Source organism: Ambystoma mexicanum, chromosome 8 (genome assembly GCF_040938575.1).
Source record: "Ambystoma mexicanum isolate Mex_15411 chromosome 8, UKY_AmexF1_1, whole genome shotgun sequence".
Lineage (NCBI taxonomy): Eukaryota > Metazoa > Chordata > Amphibia > Caudata > Ambystomatidae > Ambystoma > Ambystoma mexicanum.
In genome coordinates this window covers 75,598,005-75,617,016 of record NC_090929.1, presented here as the reverse complement: position 1 = coordinate 75,617,016, position 19,012 = coordinate 75,598,005, and the positions used below count along the sequence as shown (strand labels likewise).

At 47.5% G+C, this 19,012-nt stretch overlaps 1 protein-coding gene across 1 annotated transcript in view; it reads left to right on the top strand.

Annotated features, from left to right (window-relative positions):
- DDX31 (DEAD-box helicase 31) overlaps positions 1-19,012 on the top strand; it is a 468,302-nt gene that overhangs the window by 52,854 nt on the left and 396,436 nt on the right. The window contains exon 3 of the mRNA XM_069609310.1: positions 10,712-10,953. Coding sequence (XP_069465411.1) covers positions 10,712-10,953 — 242 coding nt within the window. The remainder of the gene's footprint in view (positions 1-10,711; positions 10,954-19,012) is intronic.

Sequence of the window (19,012 nt, the reverse complement as noted above, 5' to 3'; positions counted from 1 at the left end):
CTGTTCCCTTACAACACTGTTTTCCTGACCTCTGCAACTGTAGTCGGCCTAGTACGATGGTCACTTGTTTTGTTCCTCTCCCTCCTTTCTCCCCCCTCTCCCGCACGTCGTGTGATTCCCCAGAGATGTCGCCAGGCCTAGTGTGGTAATCGCCATTCCCGTTCCCCTCCTGTCTGTGTCTTGGCACTTGTTCTGTCTGGGGCGTCGCTAGGCTGAGTGCAATGGATAATCTTCGCATTCTTGCTGCTCATGGCCTGTAGGAGTGTTTTTCCTTTGTTCCTTCCCTTGTCGTGGAGCTCATTGTGTGTGGGCGCTGCATAAATATATCATTTCACTATGCTTACTCTTTACGCCATCACACAATTAAGAGTGCAGCTACACCCCTCGATCAATTCGGACTACCCGACAAACAATATAAAACGCAGCTATATCCCACGACAAACCAGCCTAGCTGCACACATAAGCATTCCACAGGCCTACCGCAGCCAGAACCCAGTCTTGGTGTCCACCTGCCAGACTGCACCCAGTGAACCGATATCAATACTACCACACCTAATGGTAGGATGCAGCTACCATCAGGCAATTATATCAGCTGCACACTTAACTGGTGCACCTAAGCACCTTTCAATGCCCTACCCTCTCAACTGACCTGAACTACGGTCCCCGAGAGCGTTCAACATACCAGCGCTTTGAGGTCATACCAATGATATATAGAGTGCTATATAAATGCCAAATAAAATTTTGAAGTAACACATAGAGTTGAAATTGCTGGGAGCTATTAGATCCTGCTTCTCTAGACAAAGATGGAGGCATGGGCCAGGTAGTGACTTGAATAGTGCAAAGCTAGCTAGAAAGCAACAGAGTGCTGTGCAATTAAGGTTAGTAGAACATAGTGGGAGAATTGTTTTGTGTGTCTGTCCTCGTTTGCCTAGTACTATCATTGAGATGGGCACAAACTCCTATTAACAGCACCTAGAGACCTTTTGCTTTCTTGAATGTGATTTGAAGTTGATTATTAATTTATTTGTCAATTATTTAAGTGAAAACAAAATGACACTGAAAGAATAAATGGTAAATATTTTGTGTTTTTCACACGGGATGTGTCATTTTTTTGGGGGGCTTCAGTAACAAATCTAGCCAGCAACTGAATCTACAATTCCACCTACCCATCTCCACGATTGTATTTTAAAGGTAGTTGCTTGAATAGTGCCAATGGCCCTCTCTATGCATTGTAAAGGTAATAGAAGTCCATGGTTTAACAGTGATTCGCCCTCCACCCCCTTACTAACAGTATTTCGTAGTTATTCATTACCACCTTAGACTCACTTAGTCTCATTACCACAGTAGACTCATAACTACCTCCCTTCCCCCTGTCTGCTCATCTCCTTCCATCCCTTCTCGTCACTCCTACTGATTACCTGCCACCACCAGATCTCTTCCTGTTATAGTCTGCTGATCTCCTCCTCGAACTTTCTACTGTTCCCTTCCCAAGCCCTCCTAATCTTACGACCACCTACTCCTCCTGAACCCCTCTTCACCTGCCTCCTTTTCAGCTCATTCACTCTCCCTCATCTGTCACAAGCTTACCCAGTTGAACTTCCATTGCTATACTTTCTTCTTCCTTCTCCACTGTCTTACCTTCTGCTATCTCTCCCCCTCCTCGACATGCGCATCGCCCGATTTCTACTTTCTTTTCCTCCTCCTCTCCTCATCTTCTCTGTCCCGTTCACTCTCCTCCCCCTTTCCTCTCCTACTCATCCTTTCCCTTTTCCTCATGTCCATTCCCTTGCTCAACTCCCTCCCCCGTACACCTCCTTCCACTTCTTCCCTTATCGTCTTAACCGTGTCTACCCTCCAATCCAATCTTCCAGTCTAATCAATATCGCTCTTTGGAATGCCAGATCCCTTTGCAACAAGACTGCTGCTGTTTTAGACATGTTCCTTCGTCTCAACCTTCATTTCCTCTGCCTAACTGAAACCTGGATCCCACCTCACAACTCTACCGTCCCTGCCTCTCTTACTACGCCTTCCTCTTCTTTTTCTCATGTCTCGCGCCCCACTTGTCATGGTGGAGGTGTTCGTATCCTCTTCCATCCAAAATACCAGTCATCTACTTCTACACTATCCCTTCCTACCTTCCCTTCCTTTGAATACATGTATAAATCCTTTACACCCTCACCCTATCTCCTTTCTAATTATCTATAGAGCTCCTGGTCCCCTCTCCTCCTTTTATGACGACCTTGACCACCTCCTCTCTCATCTCCCCTTCCCCCTCTCCCCTTCTCCCCTCACCGTACTTGGCGATTTCAACCTTCACTTCTTCTCCTCCCCATAACCTTCACCTCTTCTCTCTATCCTAGACTCCTACCTTCTCTCTCCTCTCCCCTCTTCTCCAACTCACTCTTCTGGTTCCACTATTGACATCATCTTTAGTTCCTCTTACTCCTCCTCCTCTCCTGTCTCCTCTCATGCTCTGGTCTCTTTCTCCCTTACTCCCAGCATTACTCCTTCCTCTACTCTACCCTCCTCCATATCTTTTACCCGACGTGACCTCCGGAACTTTAGCCCTTCACTCTTCCTTGATACCTGCTCTTCTTCTCTTCCTCCCCTTTCTGATTTCTCTTCTCTCCCAGCTGATCTTGCCTTATCCTCCCTTTCCTCCTTTATCTCCACTATTCTTGATTAACTCTACCCCCTCTCTTCTTTCCGCCCTACTCGTAAGCCTTCCCAACTTTGGCTCTCTCCCCACCTCCTATCCATGCGTCGTCTCCTCCGTTGCTGGATCAAATCCCCTACTTTTACTAACCAAACCTCCTCCTTCTCCGATCACTCCCTATATGATTCATGCCTTAACTCTGCCAAACGCGCATACTTTTCTAACCTCCTTCACTCCCAAGCCTCTCATCCTCGTATCTTTCAAACCCTCTCTCGTCTCTTCTCCCCTCCCTCTCCTGACATCTCTTCCACTTCTCTTCTTTCTCCTTCTGACTTTGCTAAATTCTTCTCCTGAAAAAACTATTGCTCTTCACCAAAAAATTGTCTGTTCTCCTCCTTACTCCTCTCCTCTCCCCTCCATACAGCACCCCTCGGCTAGCATGTCCAAATTCTCTCCTATCACCCCTTCCGATGTCTCTCCTCTTAACTAAATCTCACCCCACCGCCGCTCCTTCCGATCTTGTCCCAACCCTTCTTATTCCTAAGATCTACCCCTCTCTCATACCCTATCTAACCTCCTTCTTCAATGCTTGTCTCTCTACGGCCACCTTCCCTTCTGCCTTCAAGCATGCCACTATCATCCCTATTTTGAAGAAGCCTTCTGCTAATCCTCTTCTCGCTTGTAACTTTCGCCCAATCTCACTTTTAACTTTTCTCTCTAAAATGCTTGAACGCTTAGTATACTCCCAGCTCTCAACCTTTGTCCCTACCCACTCTCTCCTTCCTCCTTCTCAATCTGGCTTCCGCCCCAAACACTCCACTGAGTGTGCTCTTACCTGTGTCCTTAACTCTCTCCTTACTGCTCGCTACTCTAAGCAATCCTCTATCCTCATCCTCCTTGACCTCTCTGCTGCATTCGACACTGCGATCACCCCTTATTTCTCAACACTCTTTGCTCCCTTGGAGTCAAAGGCTCTGTCCTTACCCGGTTCTCCTCTTGCCTCTCCCACAGTTCTTTCGCTGTTTCTTGGGGCGGACGAACCTCTACTACCTTCCCTCTTGAGCACGACGTTACCCAAGGCTCTGTTCTTGGACCCTTCTTATTCTCTCTTTACACCTCAGTCCTTTCTCCTATCATCTCCTCCTTCGGAATTTCTCACCATTTCAACGCTGATGACACCCAACTGTTCCTCTCCTTCTCTTCCTTCACCTCTGATCTACACCTCAATCTCTCTTCCTGTCTTACTGCCATTAACAGCTGGATGTCATCTCACTATCTCTCTTAACACTGACAAGACTGAAGTCTTATTCTTTCCTTCTAACACACTTCCTCCTCCCTCTCCACCTCCTTCTATTCTATTTCCCCCTTCTAGTCTTCCTATTTCCAACCATGCTCGTAATCTTGGCATTCACTTTGACTCTTCCCTCTCCTATACTCATATCTCCCTCACCTCTCGCGCATGTCGCTACCATCTTTTTAACATCCGTAAAATCCGTTCCTCTCTCACCTTTCATGCCACTAAACTCTTAATATCCTCCCTCATTTTTTCTCACCTGTTCTATTGTTCTTCTCTCTTCTTAGGTCTCCCCGCCTCCCATCTTGCCCCCCTCAAATCCCTCTACCACTCCGCCATCCGTACCCTCTGTCTTCTCTCCCCTCACGACTCTATTTCCAATTCCCTTTCTTACTTAGGTTGGCTTCCTTTCCACTCCCATCTTAAATTTCACTTTCTTTTGTCTTGTCTTTAAATCTCTTCATCATGACCTTGCTCCTCCTTACCTCTCCTCTCTGATCTCATTCTACACCCACTCTCGCTCTCTTCGTTCTGCTGATCTTTTCTTACTCTCGGTCTCCCCACACCCATGTGCCTCCTCTCGTTTCCGCTCTTTTCAGCTCCTTGCCCCCTTACACTGGAACTCCTTACCTTTTACTATCCGCTCCTCCCTCACCTATTCCTCCTTCCGCTCCTCTTTGAAATGACTCCTTCAATCCCCTCCCTGACTTCCTTACCCCTCACCCTTTTCTCCCTCCCTCTAGTACCCTTACCTTTGTTCTCTTTCTTTCCCCTTCTTGTCTAAATTCTCCTTCCTCCTACTACTCTACTCGCTACTTTCTCTCCCTCTTCCCTCCTTTCGCACACACTCTCCTTTCCCCTTTTCTCATGCAAATTGTTCTACATGCCAATTTTCTGGTTTGATTCATTTTTACTGTTATTGCTTGTACTGTTCCATGTGAATGTATTCTTGTTGTTAACTGTAAATCGCCTTGGATTAAGGTGCTGTATAAAACAATAAATACAAATACTTTGCTTCCTAACTAATGCATGTCCAAAGACACTGCACTTTTCATAGGGCCCATTCAGCTAGGGATGGAGGGCCGCCTTTGGCCTTCAGACCCCAGGACTTGCCATTCATTTGTTTGCAGATGGGAGCAACACCATGGGCATAGTGACAGAGAGGATGTGATTTGGAGCAACATCATGGACTTTCAGTGGCTGGGGATGGTTGCAACACCATTGGCATAGACTGACGAAGAGGCTGGGAGATGGCGGGTGTGAACGGACGGGGGTTCTGACAGAATGTTGTAGTAGCCTGGTGGTTCCACTGCAAAGATTGCAGTGGGTTGTCATTGCAAGCAGCCAGTCACTGTGTGATGGGAGAGTTCAGGAGGAGGTAGTGTGCTTCTAGGCTTGGAATCTGGTGTCCGGACTATATGAAAGACTGTTGAGTGCTGAATGTGGCCAAGGAGAAATTGAGCACTACTTGGCTGTTATTTGGGACTGTAGTTGTGTTGAGGGACCAATGAAGATTTGGTGCTTGGGGGCAATGTCATGCCGTGTGGTAGTCATGCCACTAGGTCGGAAACCGGCCCTTTATTACGCACATGGCAAACTTCCAGGTAATTTCCCCTTTGCTCTAAGCTGCCAACATCTTCAAGTGGGCAGCGGCAAGGCAGGCGTTTGAATTATTTTAGAGTAGACTTTGTTTGGGGCCTAGTTCAGAGTTGGTGCCACTGTCTCTCGAGGGTGACATGCACTAGGGGTCTGGTGCCACCTATTAGTGCTCTCATATTGTTTTCCCTTTGGACCCCTTTGGGCACATTGTCGTTCTGCTTGACTACTTGGAGCAGGGTTTTGTTCCTAGAGCCAGGCACACCACTTTGTTTCCCTTCTTATAAATGTGCAACCATCAGTCCTTAGGGCTACCTCAAAACCTTCCTCTTTGCTTCTGCTTTCTCTCTCCCTCTCCCCTGCTGAACAGCTAATATTCTTCACTGAAACTGCACTGATTCTGCAACTGGACCACTCTTAACGGCCTCGGTCCTGGGCCCAGCCACTCTCCACTTGCACTGATGCCCTGGAACCCCTCTGCCCTGCGGGACTGTCTCTGTATCCCTACAGCCCCCCCCCTTTTTCCAGCACTTGTTCTGCACTTACCTTGCACTTGCCACCAGCTGGCCCTATTTATTTATTACTTTACGCCACTTACCTTGTTCTGCACTTCCCCCCCTCCCCTTCCCCTTTTCCCCCTCCCCCACCCCTGCACTTGCGCGATCTGAATGTCACCTGGCCCAGTAGGATCGTTGTCTGTCTCCCCTTGTTCCTCCCCTCCCTGCCTCGTCGCGCCTTGAAACACCTGTGTATAGGCGCGTTACAAATGCCATATCATATCATATCATACCACTCTACTCCTCCAAATGTGGAGGCCTCTGAGTAACGTCCATTGATATGTCTCCAACCGCGGGCGGCCCTGATTGAATCCAGTGGCTTCCAGTATCGGATCAATGCTGAGGATAATACAGCCCTGATCCGAAAGGATAGAGGAAGAACAATGACGGGAAGTACTTTCAAACCAAAACGTTCTCATCGAAGTCCACAGATTAATGTCAAGGAATGTTCTTAATCTTAATCACTGACCCAGTGAAGATAGATTTGCAACCAAGAACAGTCATTGGCCAGCCAGGAGCAGGCCTGGGTCTGTGGGATCCTGTGCTTTTATGGTTGGTGTTATAGAAGATCTATGGTTTGTTTTTTTGTTATCGACAGTCGATTATGCCGAACTCTAACCCAGTGGCAGCCTCTTGAACTTGCGTCCTCCACCTGAGAGGTGTGAGTCTGGCTTCTCTCATTATTCTCTCGCCCCGACTAGCATTTGAGTATTTTTCAAAATGTATGCCCATCCACTTTTGCATTTTCACTATTGAAAAGACTGCTCCTCCTCTGCCAGTAGCAAAAGGGGGGGGGGTCTACCTTTTTGTTTTGCCCGTCCCGCTCCTATTGTCCTGATGGCCGACAGACCTTGTGATCTCTGTTCAGACCACTCCATGATATTGAATGTCTTCTGTATCCGGAGAAGGGTGGAGGGTGCGGGGGCTTTGTTCCATTTGTTGGCGCTAAGTTCTCCCATTCTCTTGTGTAGCAGCTGTGATATCCCTACAAGATAACAAGCCTCTGCCACTCCTAATATCTCTGTCCTTGTGGATGTGCGGTCAGTGATTGCCCTGAGGAGTTGGCACGACTGCTTTTGGTGTTTTTGTTCTTCAGAGCACCCCTTAACCTGCCTTTTTCTGCCAGTTTTACGGCCTCTATGCTGTCTCCCCTTCTCTTTTTTGTGTTGGTGCCATGCATTCACTTTAGTTGTGCAAGCGTACTTAAATCAGGAAAGGCATGACTCTGAAGGTTATGGCAAGGTTATACCATTGAGGGCAGGTGTGGTCCTCTCTGATGGACTTGTGCTTGTACCAGAGAGGGATGTTAGTGTGTGGTGCGTCCATTCTGATCCAGTGCCACATGACTGGCTTAATGCTCTCTCACGCTGTCTAGTAGTTTCTAGAGCAGAAGAAAGACGTGTGAATCCTAATGTAGGGAAGAATGTGGTTTCCATAAATAATTGGGTAGCAGATTCCAGGTTTTGAAGAGTTCACGAAGAGCAGCTGCCAGGACGGGATAAGAGCTCCTCTGGGAACATGTACTGTTGTGCGGCTTGACCTCCAAGGAAGAGCATTGATGAAAAGTTACGGGTGAGGGCAGGGAATATTGACATTTGTAATTTTAGCAGTCATTTGATTTCAAAAGCAAAACAACCCTCAGATATGGGCATCCAACATAGTGATCTTGTAGCCGTCGGCATAAAATCCCTTTTTTGCAAACCAAAGTTATCCAGAGTGCTGTTTTTCGCTTCAGTCACACTCTTTGTTTTAGAAATAGGGACCTGATCAAAGAGACTTCCCATGGCAGATGGAGTTGACCACTGCACTGACCATGAAGGCTCTGTATTCGGGGGTGTAAGGAGAGTTCTGAAGTTTGAGTTTTCTCAGTGAAAAATTGAACTACTGACCACAGCTCCAATTTAATGGGTGGGAGCGATGACCGTGGTTAAAAGAAACATTGTTTTGTGGAGGGTGATTTTATTTTTTATTTTATTTTTTTATTTTTTTAAAGCAAGGAAATGTATTTAATTCAGAATGAAAGAATGTTGGGTTTGCTGTTGTGAGTTGTAGACAGTTGCGCTGCATCCAAGCTTGGAAGGATCCAAGGGAACATAGTGGCTTGCCCTACACAGGCTCCCACTGCAGACCCACTTCGTGGTCGAGGCCATTTGTGTAACCGTCAAGGATGCAATGACACAATCTCCCTGCGGTTCAGCGATCTAGTTTTTTCTGGCAGACTCCGCTGCACCGTTGGGTACTCCACCAGCATTCTTAATGCCAGGAAGTCTAGCAGGTAAATCCTGTCATTTCCCTGTCCAGAAGGGCTTTATGGTTCTCAGTCTCTTGGTACTGACTGGATCTCCTTAGTGGGTGCCTCATGCTAGAGTCGTGATCATTCTGGGCTGTCCTCGAGGGTATCTCATGCTAGAGTCGCACTCATTCTGGGCATTCTTAGTGGGTGCTTCATGCTAGAGTTGCGCTCATTCTGGGCTGCCTTAGTGGGTGTCTCACGCTAGAGTCACGCTCATTCTGGGCTGTCTTAGTGGGTGTCTCATGCTAGAGTCGTGATCATTCTGGGCTTCTTAGCGGGTGCCTCATGCTAGAGTCGCGTTCATTCTGGGCTGTCTTAGTGGGTGTCTCATGCTAGAGTTGCGCTCATTCTGGGCTGTCCTCGAGGGTATCTCATGCTAGAGTCGCACTCATTCTGGGCATTCTTGGTGGGTGCCGCATGCTAGAGTCGTGCTCATTCTGGGCTGTCTTAGTGGGTGTCTCAAGCTAGTCGTGCTCATTCTGGGTTGTTTTAGTGGGTGCCTCATGCTAGAGTCGTGCTCATTCTGGGCTGTCTTGCTGATCATAGCACTGCAAACCAAGCTGTGCCAGTTCGCCCCAGCCAGGTTCATGTCGATCAATCCTGAAACTCTGCCCATATTCACTACAGGTATCTGCTTTAAATCCAAAAGTCCTTTTCCCAGAGTCGAGCTACATGGTTTCTCCACCACAGATGTGATTGGAATAATCGTGACCTAGGATCAGGGAATGGTGGCATATTCTTCTGTACTGCGAGTGGTAGAGCAGCCATTCTGCTTAATGCCTCAGTGGCCATCTATATCCAGGGGGAACTGCACAGCGCTAAGCAGGGCCATTGAGCTGTGGGGATGGCCTTCTCAAGAGGTCAGATCAGGAGAACTGTGCACAGCACTGAGCAGGGCCATTGAGCTGTGGGACTGAGCAGGGCCATTGAGCTGTGGGGCCGGCCTTCTCAAGAGTTCAGATCCCACGGGAACTGTGCACAGCGCTGAGCAGGGCCAGATCCAGGGGAACTATGCACAGCACTGAGCACGGCCATTGAGCTGTGTGGCAGGCCTTCTCAATAGTTCAGATCCAGGGGAACTGTGCACAGCACTGAGCAGGGCCATGTCCAGGGGAACTGTGCACAGCACTGAGCAGGGCCAGATCCAGGGGAACTGTGCACAGCACTGAGCAGGACCATTGAACTGTGGGGCTGGCCTTCTCAAGAGCTCAGATCCAGGGGAACTGTGCACTGTGCTGAGCAGGGCCATTGAACTGTGGGGCTGGCCTTCTCAAGAGTTTAGATCCAGGGGAACTATGCACAGCACTGAGCACCGCCAGATCCAGGGGAACTGTGCACAGCACGGAGCATGGCCATTGAGCTGTAGGGCCGGCCTTCTCTGTGTACCTTCTTCTACACTGAAGGTATTGAAAGCTGCCGATAATGTGCTGAGCTTTGAGGTGGGCACTATATTTTCTTTTTGAGCATGAAACCTGCACTGAAAGGTTAGTTGCTACTTTATGGAGGCAGACACATCAAATGATTAATACTGAGTTGGAAAGAGCTGGGTGCTCTTCAAAATGCACTGCTTCTTCCTTGATTGGACATTTCTAGTCCGAGAAACTAAACGGGCTGATTAAAGTGGCTGTGGGGGATCGGATGGGTGTTGTCGGGTGGCAACATGAGCAAAGCAAACATGACTTTGTTTTTATACCGGAATAGTGACATCTACTGGTGCAGCCAGCATGGAAATGTATGGACACAGCCAGCGTGAAAATGTTTTTATACTGGTATATATTGTGGACAAATGCTTTGGAAAATACTCCTGTGTAATGTTGGTGACTTGCATCAAATGGATTTGTTCATGTGTTTTTTACCCTATAAAGCAGATTGTGAAAAATTGGGTAAAAAGTCATAGTTTGCAGTGTGCTGTAAAATGCACCTTTTTAGGCTAACATTAAAAAAACTATTCGTGGAAGAAACTCCATGCTCCACTTTGAACCCTCCTTGGTTGATTTGTTCTTTCTCGTTATGTTTGGCCACACCTGCATATTAATTGGAAAAGCTGACTCCCTCCAATTGGAAAGAAAAAGAAAACCGAGCCACCACTGCGTGTAGACCACAGCCAACACCCCTACTCACTAAATGGGGATGATCCCCACCTGGCTGGATTTTGCAGTGGGACGGCTTTGTCCCTTTTGCATTTTAGACCTCCGTCATGTGAGAGATACTGTGGAGCGACGCTGCTCAAACCATTGCACCTTTACTTGAATGTGCTACTCCTCTAATGCATTCCCTTTTTAACCCTCCTTTTCTTCTTTTTCTTGATACATCAGAGGCACAAGCTGGCGAAGAGGAAGCTCCATGAGTCTGAGGCAGGTCCCCAGACAAAGCGTCAACGTAAACCGCTCCCCTCTCATGGGAAGAGAACCTCAAATGAGACCAACAGCCCTCCAAAGGGGGAAGGGGCTACAGATGCATCTGCCAAGAAGACCCCTGAATCCAGCCACGAGGGCAGATCCCTCATCAAGACGTCCTCACTGTTTAAGAACAACCCAGAGATCCCTGAAATACACAAGTAAGTCTCTACTGCAGATTTGCTGGAAAGTGAAACGGATTTCTGTCTCTGTCTTCTTCTTTTAATATATTAGTAAAGATGTTTTGGGTTGATTTCATCCACATGTAGGAGACTTGAAGTAACTGCAAAATGTAATTTGATCTGATTAATTTGTGTCTAGGATATTTGGCGTTGATATCCATTTCAACTGATTGACCAAACATTCCTGGCGTCCTTACTAATCTGTTTTTTTCCCCTCCCTTTTTCCATGGATTGTGCTTCCTTTCCCTGCTTACTGCAGTGCACTGACATATCCAGGGGAGTTGTCACCCAGTGCTGCCTACATGTGATAAGTAACGCAGACGAATATTGCATGACTGTTTTTTTTGTTTTTTAGTCTTCCCTTTCCCCCAAATCCTATGATCCTGAAGTTCACTGCCAGTCTGCACTATTCTCTTATTTGTATAGCTTCAGCTTGGGCACAACAACCTTGGCAGTGGGGATGGTACTGTAAAGACTGCTCTCTCACTTGAAGAGAACCATCTCCGGTTCCGGAAGGACCTCAAAACCTTCCTCTTTGCTTCTGCTTTCTCTCTCCCTTGCTAAATTCTTCACTGAACTGCACTGAATCTGCAACTGGGCCACTCTCTCCGACCTCGGTCCTTGTCCCAGCCACTCTTCACTTGCACTGCCTCCTTGGCAACCCCTGCACTGCAGGACTGTCTCTGTATCCCTACAGCCCCCCCCCCCCCTCAGCACTTGTCTGCACTTACCTTGCACTTGCCACCAGCTGGCCCTATTATTCATTTTTTATTCTACTTACCCTGTACTGCACTTCCCTCCCCACCTTCCCCTTGCACTTTTCCCTCCGCCTACCCCTGCACTTGCGCGATCTAAATGAAACCTGGCCTAGTAGGATCGTTGTCTGTCTTCCCCTTGTTCCCCCCCCCCCTGCCTCGTCGCGCCTTGAAACACTTGTGTATAGGCACGTTACAAATGCCATATCATATCATATATCTATTTGGTAGAGGAGCGGCACAGAGGACCCCAGCCAAGATTCGCTATTATTGGTAACGTAGTCGAACAATCAAGGCCTAGCTTCTCAGGAGGTGATGCAGGCTGGTTCTTAAGTGCAGTGTAGTCCCCAAGCCCCCACGAAGGAAGTCCACCCACTGCATTAGTTAAAACACAGTCTTTATATAATTAATATTCAAGGTTATGTACACTATCACAATAACTCGCTTTGTGCTCAGAAAATCAACAATGGTAAATATATACATTTCTACAGTGGTACCACAATTATTATCAGATCTCATTAAAGTGCATCAACTATACTCTGGTCCAATGTCACACATCACTTAATAAAGGCAGCCAACAATAGACATAGGAGGAAACAGTTGGTTAGAACAACTGGCAGAATACTGGCCCCTACCACTAGACACAGTTCTGTGTGGAGAAACCACCCCCCCCCCAACCTGGGCAACCTGTAAAATAAAAGATATAACGCAAGCCCAGTCCATATATTGTTCTAAAAGTCTTCTTTCCTTCTATAATATTTCTACTCCCCCCCCCCCCCCCCCCCAATGTACCTGGTAGAGCAGAGTTCTTCGAAGAGGCGTCGATGGATCTTCTTGAGTGACTCCCTTTAAAGCAGGAGCCACGGATCGTCGAGAGGCGTTGAAGAAGGTGAACTTGGCGTCAGCGGCATCAATGAAAAGTTAGAGGGTGCCGAGACCACAGCGTCGATTTAGGCGGTGCTCGTCGGCGACGTCCTGCGTGGATGAGGTGTGCGGGGCACCTCGGCGATTGATAGTTCAGGACCGCAAAGAGTTTCTGAAGAACTGTGGCCCAACAAGGGCGTCAAGTGGTCGAAGTCTTTGTGGTCTTTGTGGTCTTTGGGTGGTGGGAAACCCACCGGCGGATTCGCCTTGGCGCGTCAGCGTCCTCGACTTTCTCTGGCGGGATAAAGCGGTCGACGGAGCGGAAGAGGGAGTCCTTCGATTGAACAGACTTAGGCAAAGCAGCGGGTTGCTCCAGTCGTCAGCGTCAAGCGGTCCCTTCTTCTGGGCAACACGGCTTCGACGGGCCTCCAGCAGTTACGGAAATACTACGAACCCTTGTCGACGGCAGTGGACTTCGATGGCGTAGATGTCCGGGTGCTTCACTTCGTTCTCCTCGGCGGTCCCCGTCTCCGGTCGGCAGTCTATCGAGGGTCTGACTTCCAGGGAGCTTTGGCGAAGGTTAGCAGTGCTCAATGGTCCCTCGGAGCACGGGAAGAGGGCACCTAACCAGGTCCTCTCTCGGATCAGTCCTCGACGAACTCGACAGCTTTCGGATCGGGTCGAAGCAAATGCGGCAGCAGCAGTTCTTCATCCGGCTGGGCGTCGAAGATAAGGAGTTCCAGTTACTCTTCAAGTGTCAACTCAGCTTCTGAACAATTTCGAAGTGGTGAGAGGTCCCCAGATATACTATTCTGTCGCTGATCTACACTGCAGGGTCACACTCAGCAGCCAATCATACAGAAGGGCATTCATGCAGTCAGCCAATCAAGCATACAGTGCATTCAGGCCATACTCCTCCCTCTCGGACACTTACAACAAGGAATGTGGATTGGGACAAGTACCCAGCCATTCAACACTACACACTGCATTCATGCCAGTTTTGGGCAGGGCTGTCTCAGTCTTTATCTCTCATACCAGAAACCAGACATCCACAACAAGAAGTGCATATTGGTCCCAGTCCCACCCACAGGGTGTTCCCACAACATAGTCGCTGGGAAGGCTCCAGCCAGTCTGGCCTGGACTTCACAACCACACCATATATGGAACTTCCACCCAACAGCCAGTCAGGGGGAAGGGACAGAGTCGGGGCTTCCCAGGACTTTGGGAAAACAAGGTAACAGGCAATAGAAAGCAAGAGGCCACAGGGGCCATCCTGTTTCCTATCAGGAATCAACTGATTCCAATGGCAGGGCCTGGGTATCCCAAAAAGGAGGATACTCGGAGCACCTGTCAAATTCAGCATGGAGCCCATATCCTGCTCTGTGGGCCACACACAGGTGCCCAAAAACATACACTAGGGGCACAAGGTGGCACTCCCACCCATGGGTGCCATAAGGGTATCCCATGGGTCTGTACACCAAACCAAAAAAGGAGGAGTTGCACTGCCAGGAGTCCCCCATGGACTCCTGGGCAGAAAACAACACAGAACACAATATGAAAAAGGGCTACAGGACAAGGAGGCCCTGTCCCTCCAATACATTTCCAGCATCACAGGTACCAAAAGCGTTTTTGGTCACCAATAATGGAGTGCCGAATGACTCCACCAGCTCTCGGTTCTAAATGTAAATTATCTAATCCAGACTGTAAAATCCCTCTCGATGGGTTCTGCTTTCTTTTGCTCTCTAAGAAACAAGTAAGCTGGAAGGTGGCTTTCTAATGAACCCTTTCCCATCAGCTCTAGGACGGCGCGCAATTTATTTACAGAGAAAAGCTGCTCCTTTTCAACTGTCATTCTTAAAACCTAAGGGCCTACAAGTTGTCACAAGGAGGAGGAGATTCATTTGTGTTCTCTGTATCTGATTCATGAGTGTTCTGGGATGTACCAAGTTTGATGTAAGAGTGTGAAGATGAAACTCGAGGGTACTTTATTGGCTTTGCCCGTGTGCTGCAACCCACAAAGTCACTCAATCACAGGCTGTATTGAGTTACGTTTGCTAAAGGCACATTTGTGGCTGGTGCATTGCAATGCAGAAACCATAAACCTACTGTAGTCCCACCCATAGACGCCAGTAGAGTGTGTTCTGAATCAAAGGTATGCCATGTGGCCATAGGTTGATCTATGCCCATATGACACATCTTCAATAATCATCTCAAGAATGCTACAGAGCCGTGTTTATACAGAGAGTGAAATACTGTGAGTTGGAGGGGAGTTACTTGGCTTTTGCATATGGCCTAGAAGAGCCTGCTTGTGTTAGTGAGAGTAGCACAGTAGGTTACAGAAGACCAGTTCAGAGACTTGGCTGTGAGGTTTTGATGAAGGAATATTTTGTAATCGCCTTACACTGTCATTTGCATCATTTGCATGCTCTTTTGCTGGATTGTATGGTCTTGCAAACCTTACAACAAACATGTTTGTTTAACTATGCCATTGATCCTTGTTAGAACTCCTTTTTGACTAGCTGTTTCGATTTGGACGTGGATGTTTTTACGAACCTGATGTGAAGAATGGTGGGTGTTTACACAGTGGATACACACGTCTCTGTCCTTCATGGCTGGTTTCAGCTATTGTTGCATTCCTTCAGAGATGTAAGATTTTGGATCCACTGACCCACCTCTTACCATTTTCACGGCTGCAACATCCATGTGGGCACCTTTCACCAGTGTGCCCATGCTTGCTGCAAACCTGTGTAACCCTTTTCATAAATGCCTCGGTGTCAGACTATGACATGACCTGTGCACTCCTTTTATGCAGGCATATGGCCCTGAGCGCAACCATGTAGAATTTTACTTTGCTCATTTTCAAATAAAACATGCCAAGTGTAGCAGTGTTCTGTGGCCATGTGCACCCCCCACTGGTTAATCTTTCCAGCCACCTTAAAATGTTTGACTAGGTAATTCAATCTTTCTGTAATGGCACAACTTTTAAGCTTTTATCTATAAAGCAGTCATTACATACTGACTATGTTCTGTGACGAATCCCCAGGATATTGTTTCTGCTCCCATGGGGGGCTGGCGGGGGAAATGACCCCTCCCATGAAGACGGGGACAAGAGACCGCTACCTGATAGTCCCCCTGGGGGTGGTACTTGGCGGGTGGATTTTTTCGCCAGGAGGGAAACCCTCCATGGGACCAGTGACGACTATCCTGGGAGAACATGGTATGCACTCCCTCCTTATTTGTCCCTTCACTCCTCTCACTCCACCTTCTATAATTCCCCACAAGTACGTATATTGCTGTAGAGTAGGAGACTCTATCTACTTAAACCACACTGCGACGAGAAGAGTACGAACTACCCAGGTGGAGTCATTTTTACAACGGACAAGAAGATTGGGCAAGGAGGAAAAAGCCCACTGCGAACCCAACATATGCAGTATAGTCAATCCGACAAACTCAGTCATAAAAAGGGAAGAAAGACCACGCTGAGGCAGATCCTCTCTAGAGGAACCGAGAGTGGCGTGGCAGCTTGCCGCAGAGAACGGGGGACCCTGGCGGAGCCCTGATGAACACATGCAGTGTTAAGACCTGTCCTGCTTGGAAAATTGGAGGTTCGAGAGCAACCGGGAGCCGTCCATGGGACCGGAGCAAGAGACTCTAGCCAAGAGGGACCAGACCTTGAAATACGACAAGGAGATGCAGAGAGAGCAGGAAGCTGCACAGAAGCCCAGAGCAAGCAGAGGCGGTCCCACAAAGTCACCCAAGCCAGACGGTAACGACACAAAAGGTACCTGCGTTACCGTACCGGGTGGCGGGGATCATGGAGAGCCAAGGAGGAAGTTGGGGGCGCTGAGGAACCCCTTCTCCCTTGTCCCAGTCCTTGGGGTGAAACACAGAGCAGACATATGAGACAGTGCCTGGCAAGTTAGTGAACCAGGCCTGGCTAAGAGTTGCAGCAAACCTGAGAGAGCGGTCTGGGTCTCATACGAAACTGGGGAAGCCCCATGAGAACAGTACAGAAGGTTCAATGACCCATTGCAGTTTATGCAAGCACATGAAAAAGGTGCTGAGATCCAAAAGGCCACCGTGTTCCTTAGCTAATTTATCGTTGAGGGGTCAGAATTGTGAGGCGGACAACTTTGTAAAGGTTTTTGAAAAGATGCCATTTTATTAACTCAAAACGTTGCATAAACGCCTAACTATCCCTACGTTGACGAGGATTTACCTGCCTAAAATAGACTCTTAACAAAGTTTGCTGTCCCTCACACTTGTACATACAACAACTCAACAAGGTAATATATGGAAGTTCAAAAGCAACAAATATAACAGTTAAGTTGAGGGTATGATAAATGTCTCGTTATAATGTGGGTGAATTCCCCTTCACAGATTCAAGCAGAATTCTGTTTAACAGTTCCAAAAGAATAAGGAAATCCTGTCTTGTAACTACACTCCAATGCAGTTCTTTTGATTCTAACTTGGCAACAAAAGTTCCACCACTTCCGACTTGTTTAACAAGGATTTTTGTCTTCCACTTGGGATATTAAGAACTCAAACAACCTTCTTTGCATAATCCAAGAACCTTTCCTTAGTTCATCAGCATTAACATAAATTGGCTTTGTTAGGAAACTTCTGCAGCAACATATTTGTTTTGAAAATGTTGAACACTTCTGCATCAGTTTATACAACACTTGCTTCAGCAATGATAGTTTGTAAGGATGATTCTCTAATATTTAACCAAAAGATATCAGTGGTTCTACCACTTTTTCTTTACGACGTGTCAATACCACTTCACAGTACTTCATCAACTTTCCTCTGGTTTACTTCCATGCCAGGCCTACTACTTCAAGGTTTTCTGTTCTGATGGACTCTCCTGCCAGAACAGAATAAAGTGTCACAACAACCTCTGACCTGGTGTACTCTCCTGCAAGGCCAGAGTGCACCAGGGTCACAATATCTTAGTGAACTCACCAGATCTGGCCTGTACGTCTGTTCGCTTTGCTGCTTCCAGGTCCTCTGCCTCAGCTGCTTCTTGCGATCTTCTGCGGCATGAGCCACTCGCACATGGAGCTTTCTCTGCTCCAAGGGCTCTCCAGTGCTTGCCTGCCATCGGAGACAGCCTTACTGTAGGGAAAGCTTTTCAAACTTTCGCTTCCAGCGGCGCAGCCTCTGCTATTAAGGCTTCTGGAGGCAAATACCCTCTTGGGACCAGCAACTAAATGACAATGGACCTGTGTCGTCTTACTCCTCCCGATTCTGCTTCTGCTGCAACATGGAGCGTTGACAACTCCTCCATCTATGACTACTGCTCTGCTCCTTCTTTTCTCTTGGCCTGCACCTGAGGGGGCCTTTTAAGCCTCTCAACCCCCGTCAGGTGTGGGTCATTTCCATTAACAAGCTGCTCTGTGCAGTTTTGTTCCCGTCCCAGTACTTTGGGGATTATGGGACTGGAGTCCATAATGTAAGAATCGGCTTTTCTCATGGGAATTTTAATCTCATGCTCAGTTCTTTCCTTAATTATATTTCCTAAAGGAATATCATAAAGATCAAATGAGTTTTGGCTTTACAGAGAAGTAAAGATCTTCAGGGTTTAAATTGGTATTGTTTACAGATTTATCTAACTATTCCTTTAGGAGTCAGGGGAGCTTCCAGCTCTATGAATCTCCATGGTTTTAAAAGGGGTGTCATTTCTTCCAAGACCTAATTGGTTATGAATGTTCTCACCCACATTAAGATATTCATCTTGGGAAGTTAAAAGTTCTTTATAACAGCAAACCATTACATATTTTGGCATCGCTGATATTTCTTCCCTAGAGGAAGACCAATACTGCGTCTCACCCAACTGAGTCCTCCTGCTCCCCTGGGGCCCTTCTCCTCCCAGCTAATACAACCCCCAGTGCCAGGACCAGGAAGCGTGGCCACCTGGGAGGAGATTTTAGGCACGGGTCTTTGTGAGGGCTCTGCAGGATCCATCACAGCATGTAAGGGACGGGAAGGGGTTTGCACACAAGACCATGGATATTTTATGTTTTTGGACATCCTGACGGAGTACTTGGTCTTTTTGTTGAGTTAGGAAAATCCCTCTTAGAACTAGGGCCAGATAGGGTTTTCCTTTTATTTATCTTTAATTAAAGTCTTTGCCAACATGCCACCTCTGTGTCACTCTTACTTCTGCACCCTTACAGTTCATATACACTGCTTTTGTTATTCATCTGCCCCCATCTACATGTTTTGTACCATGTGTTTGTGAGACATTCTTTAGTATGTTCTATTGTATTGCACTTTTTTGGGATATAACGTGCTAATCCAGAGTTTATGCTGTTTCCTCTTATTAAGAACAACACCAGGGAGTTTAATTCAAAGCTTAAGTAGCAAAGACAAGTGCCATATGGCTAGTGTGACGAATCTTCGGACGTCGTCCCTTCTCC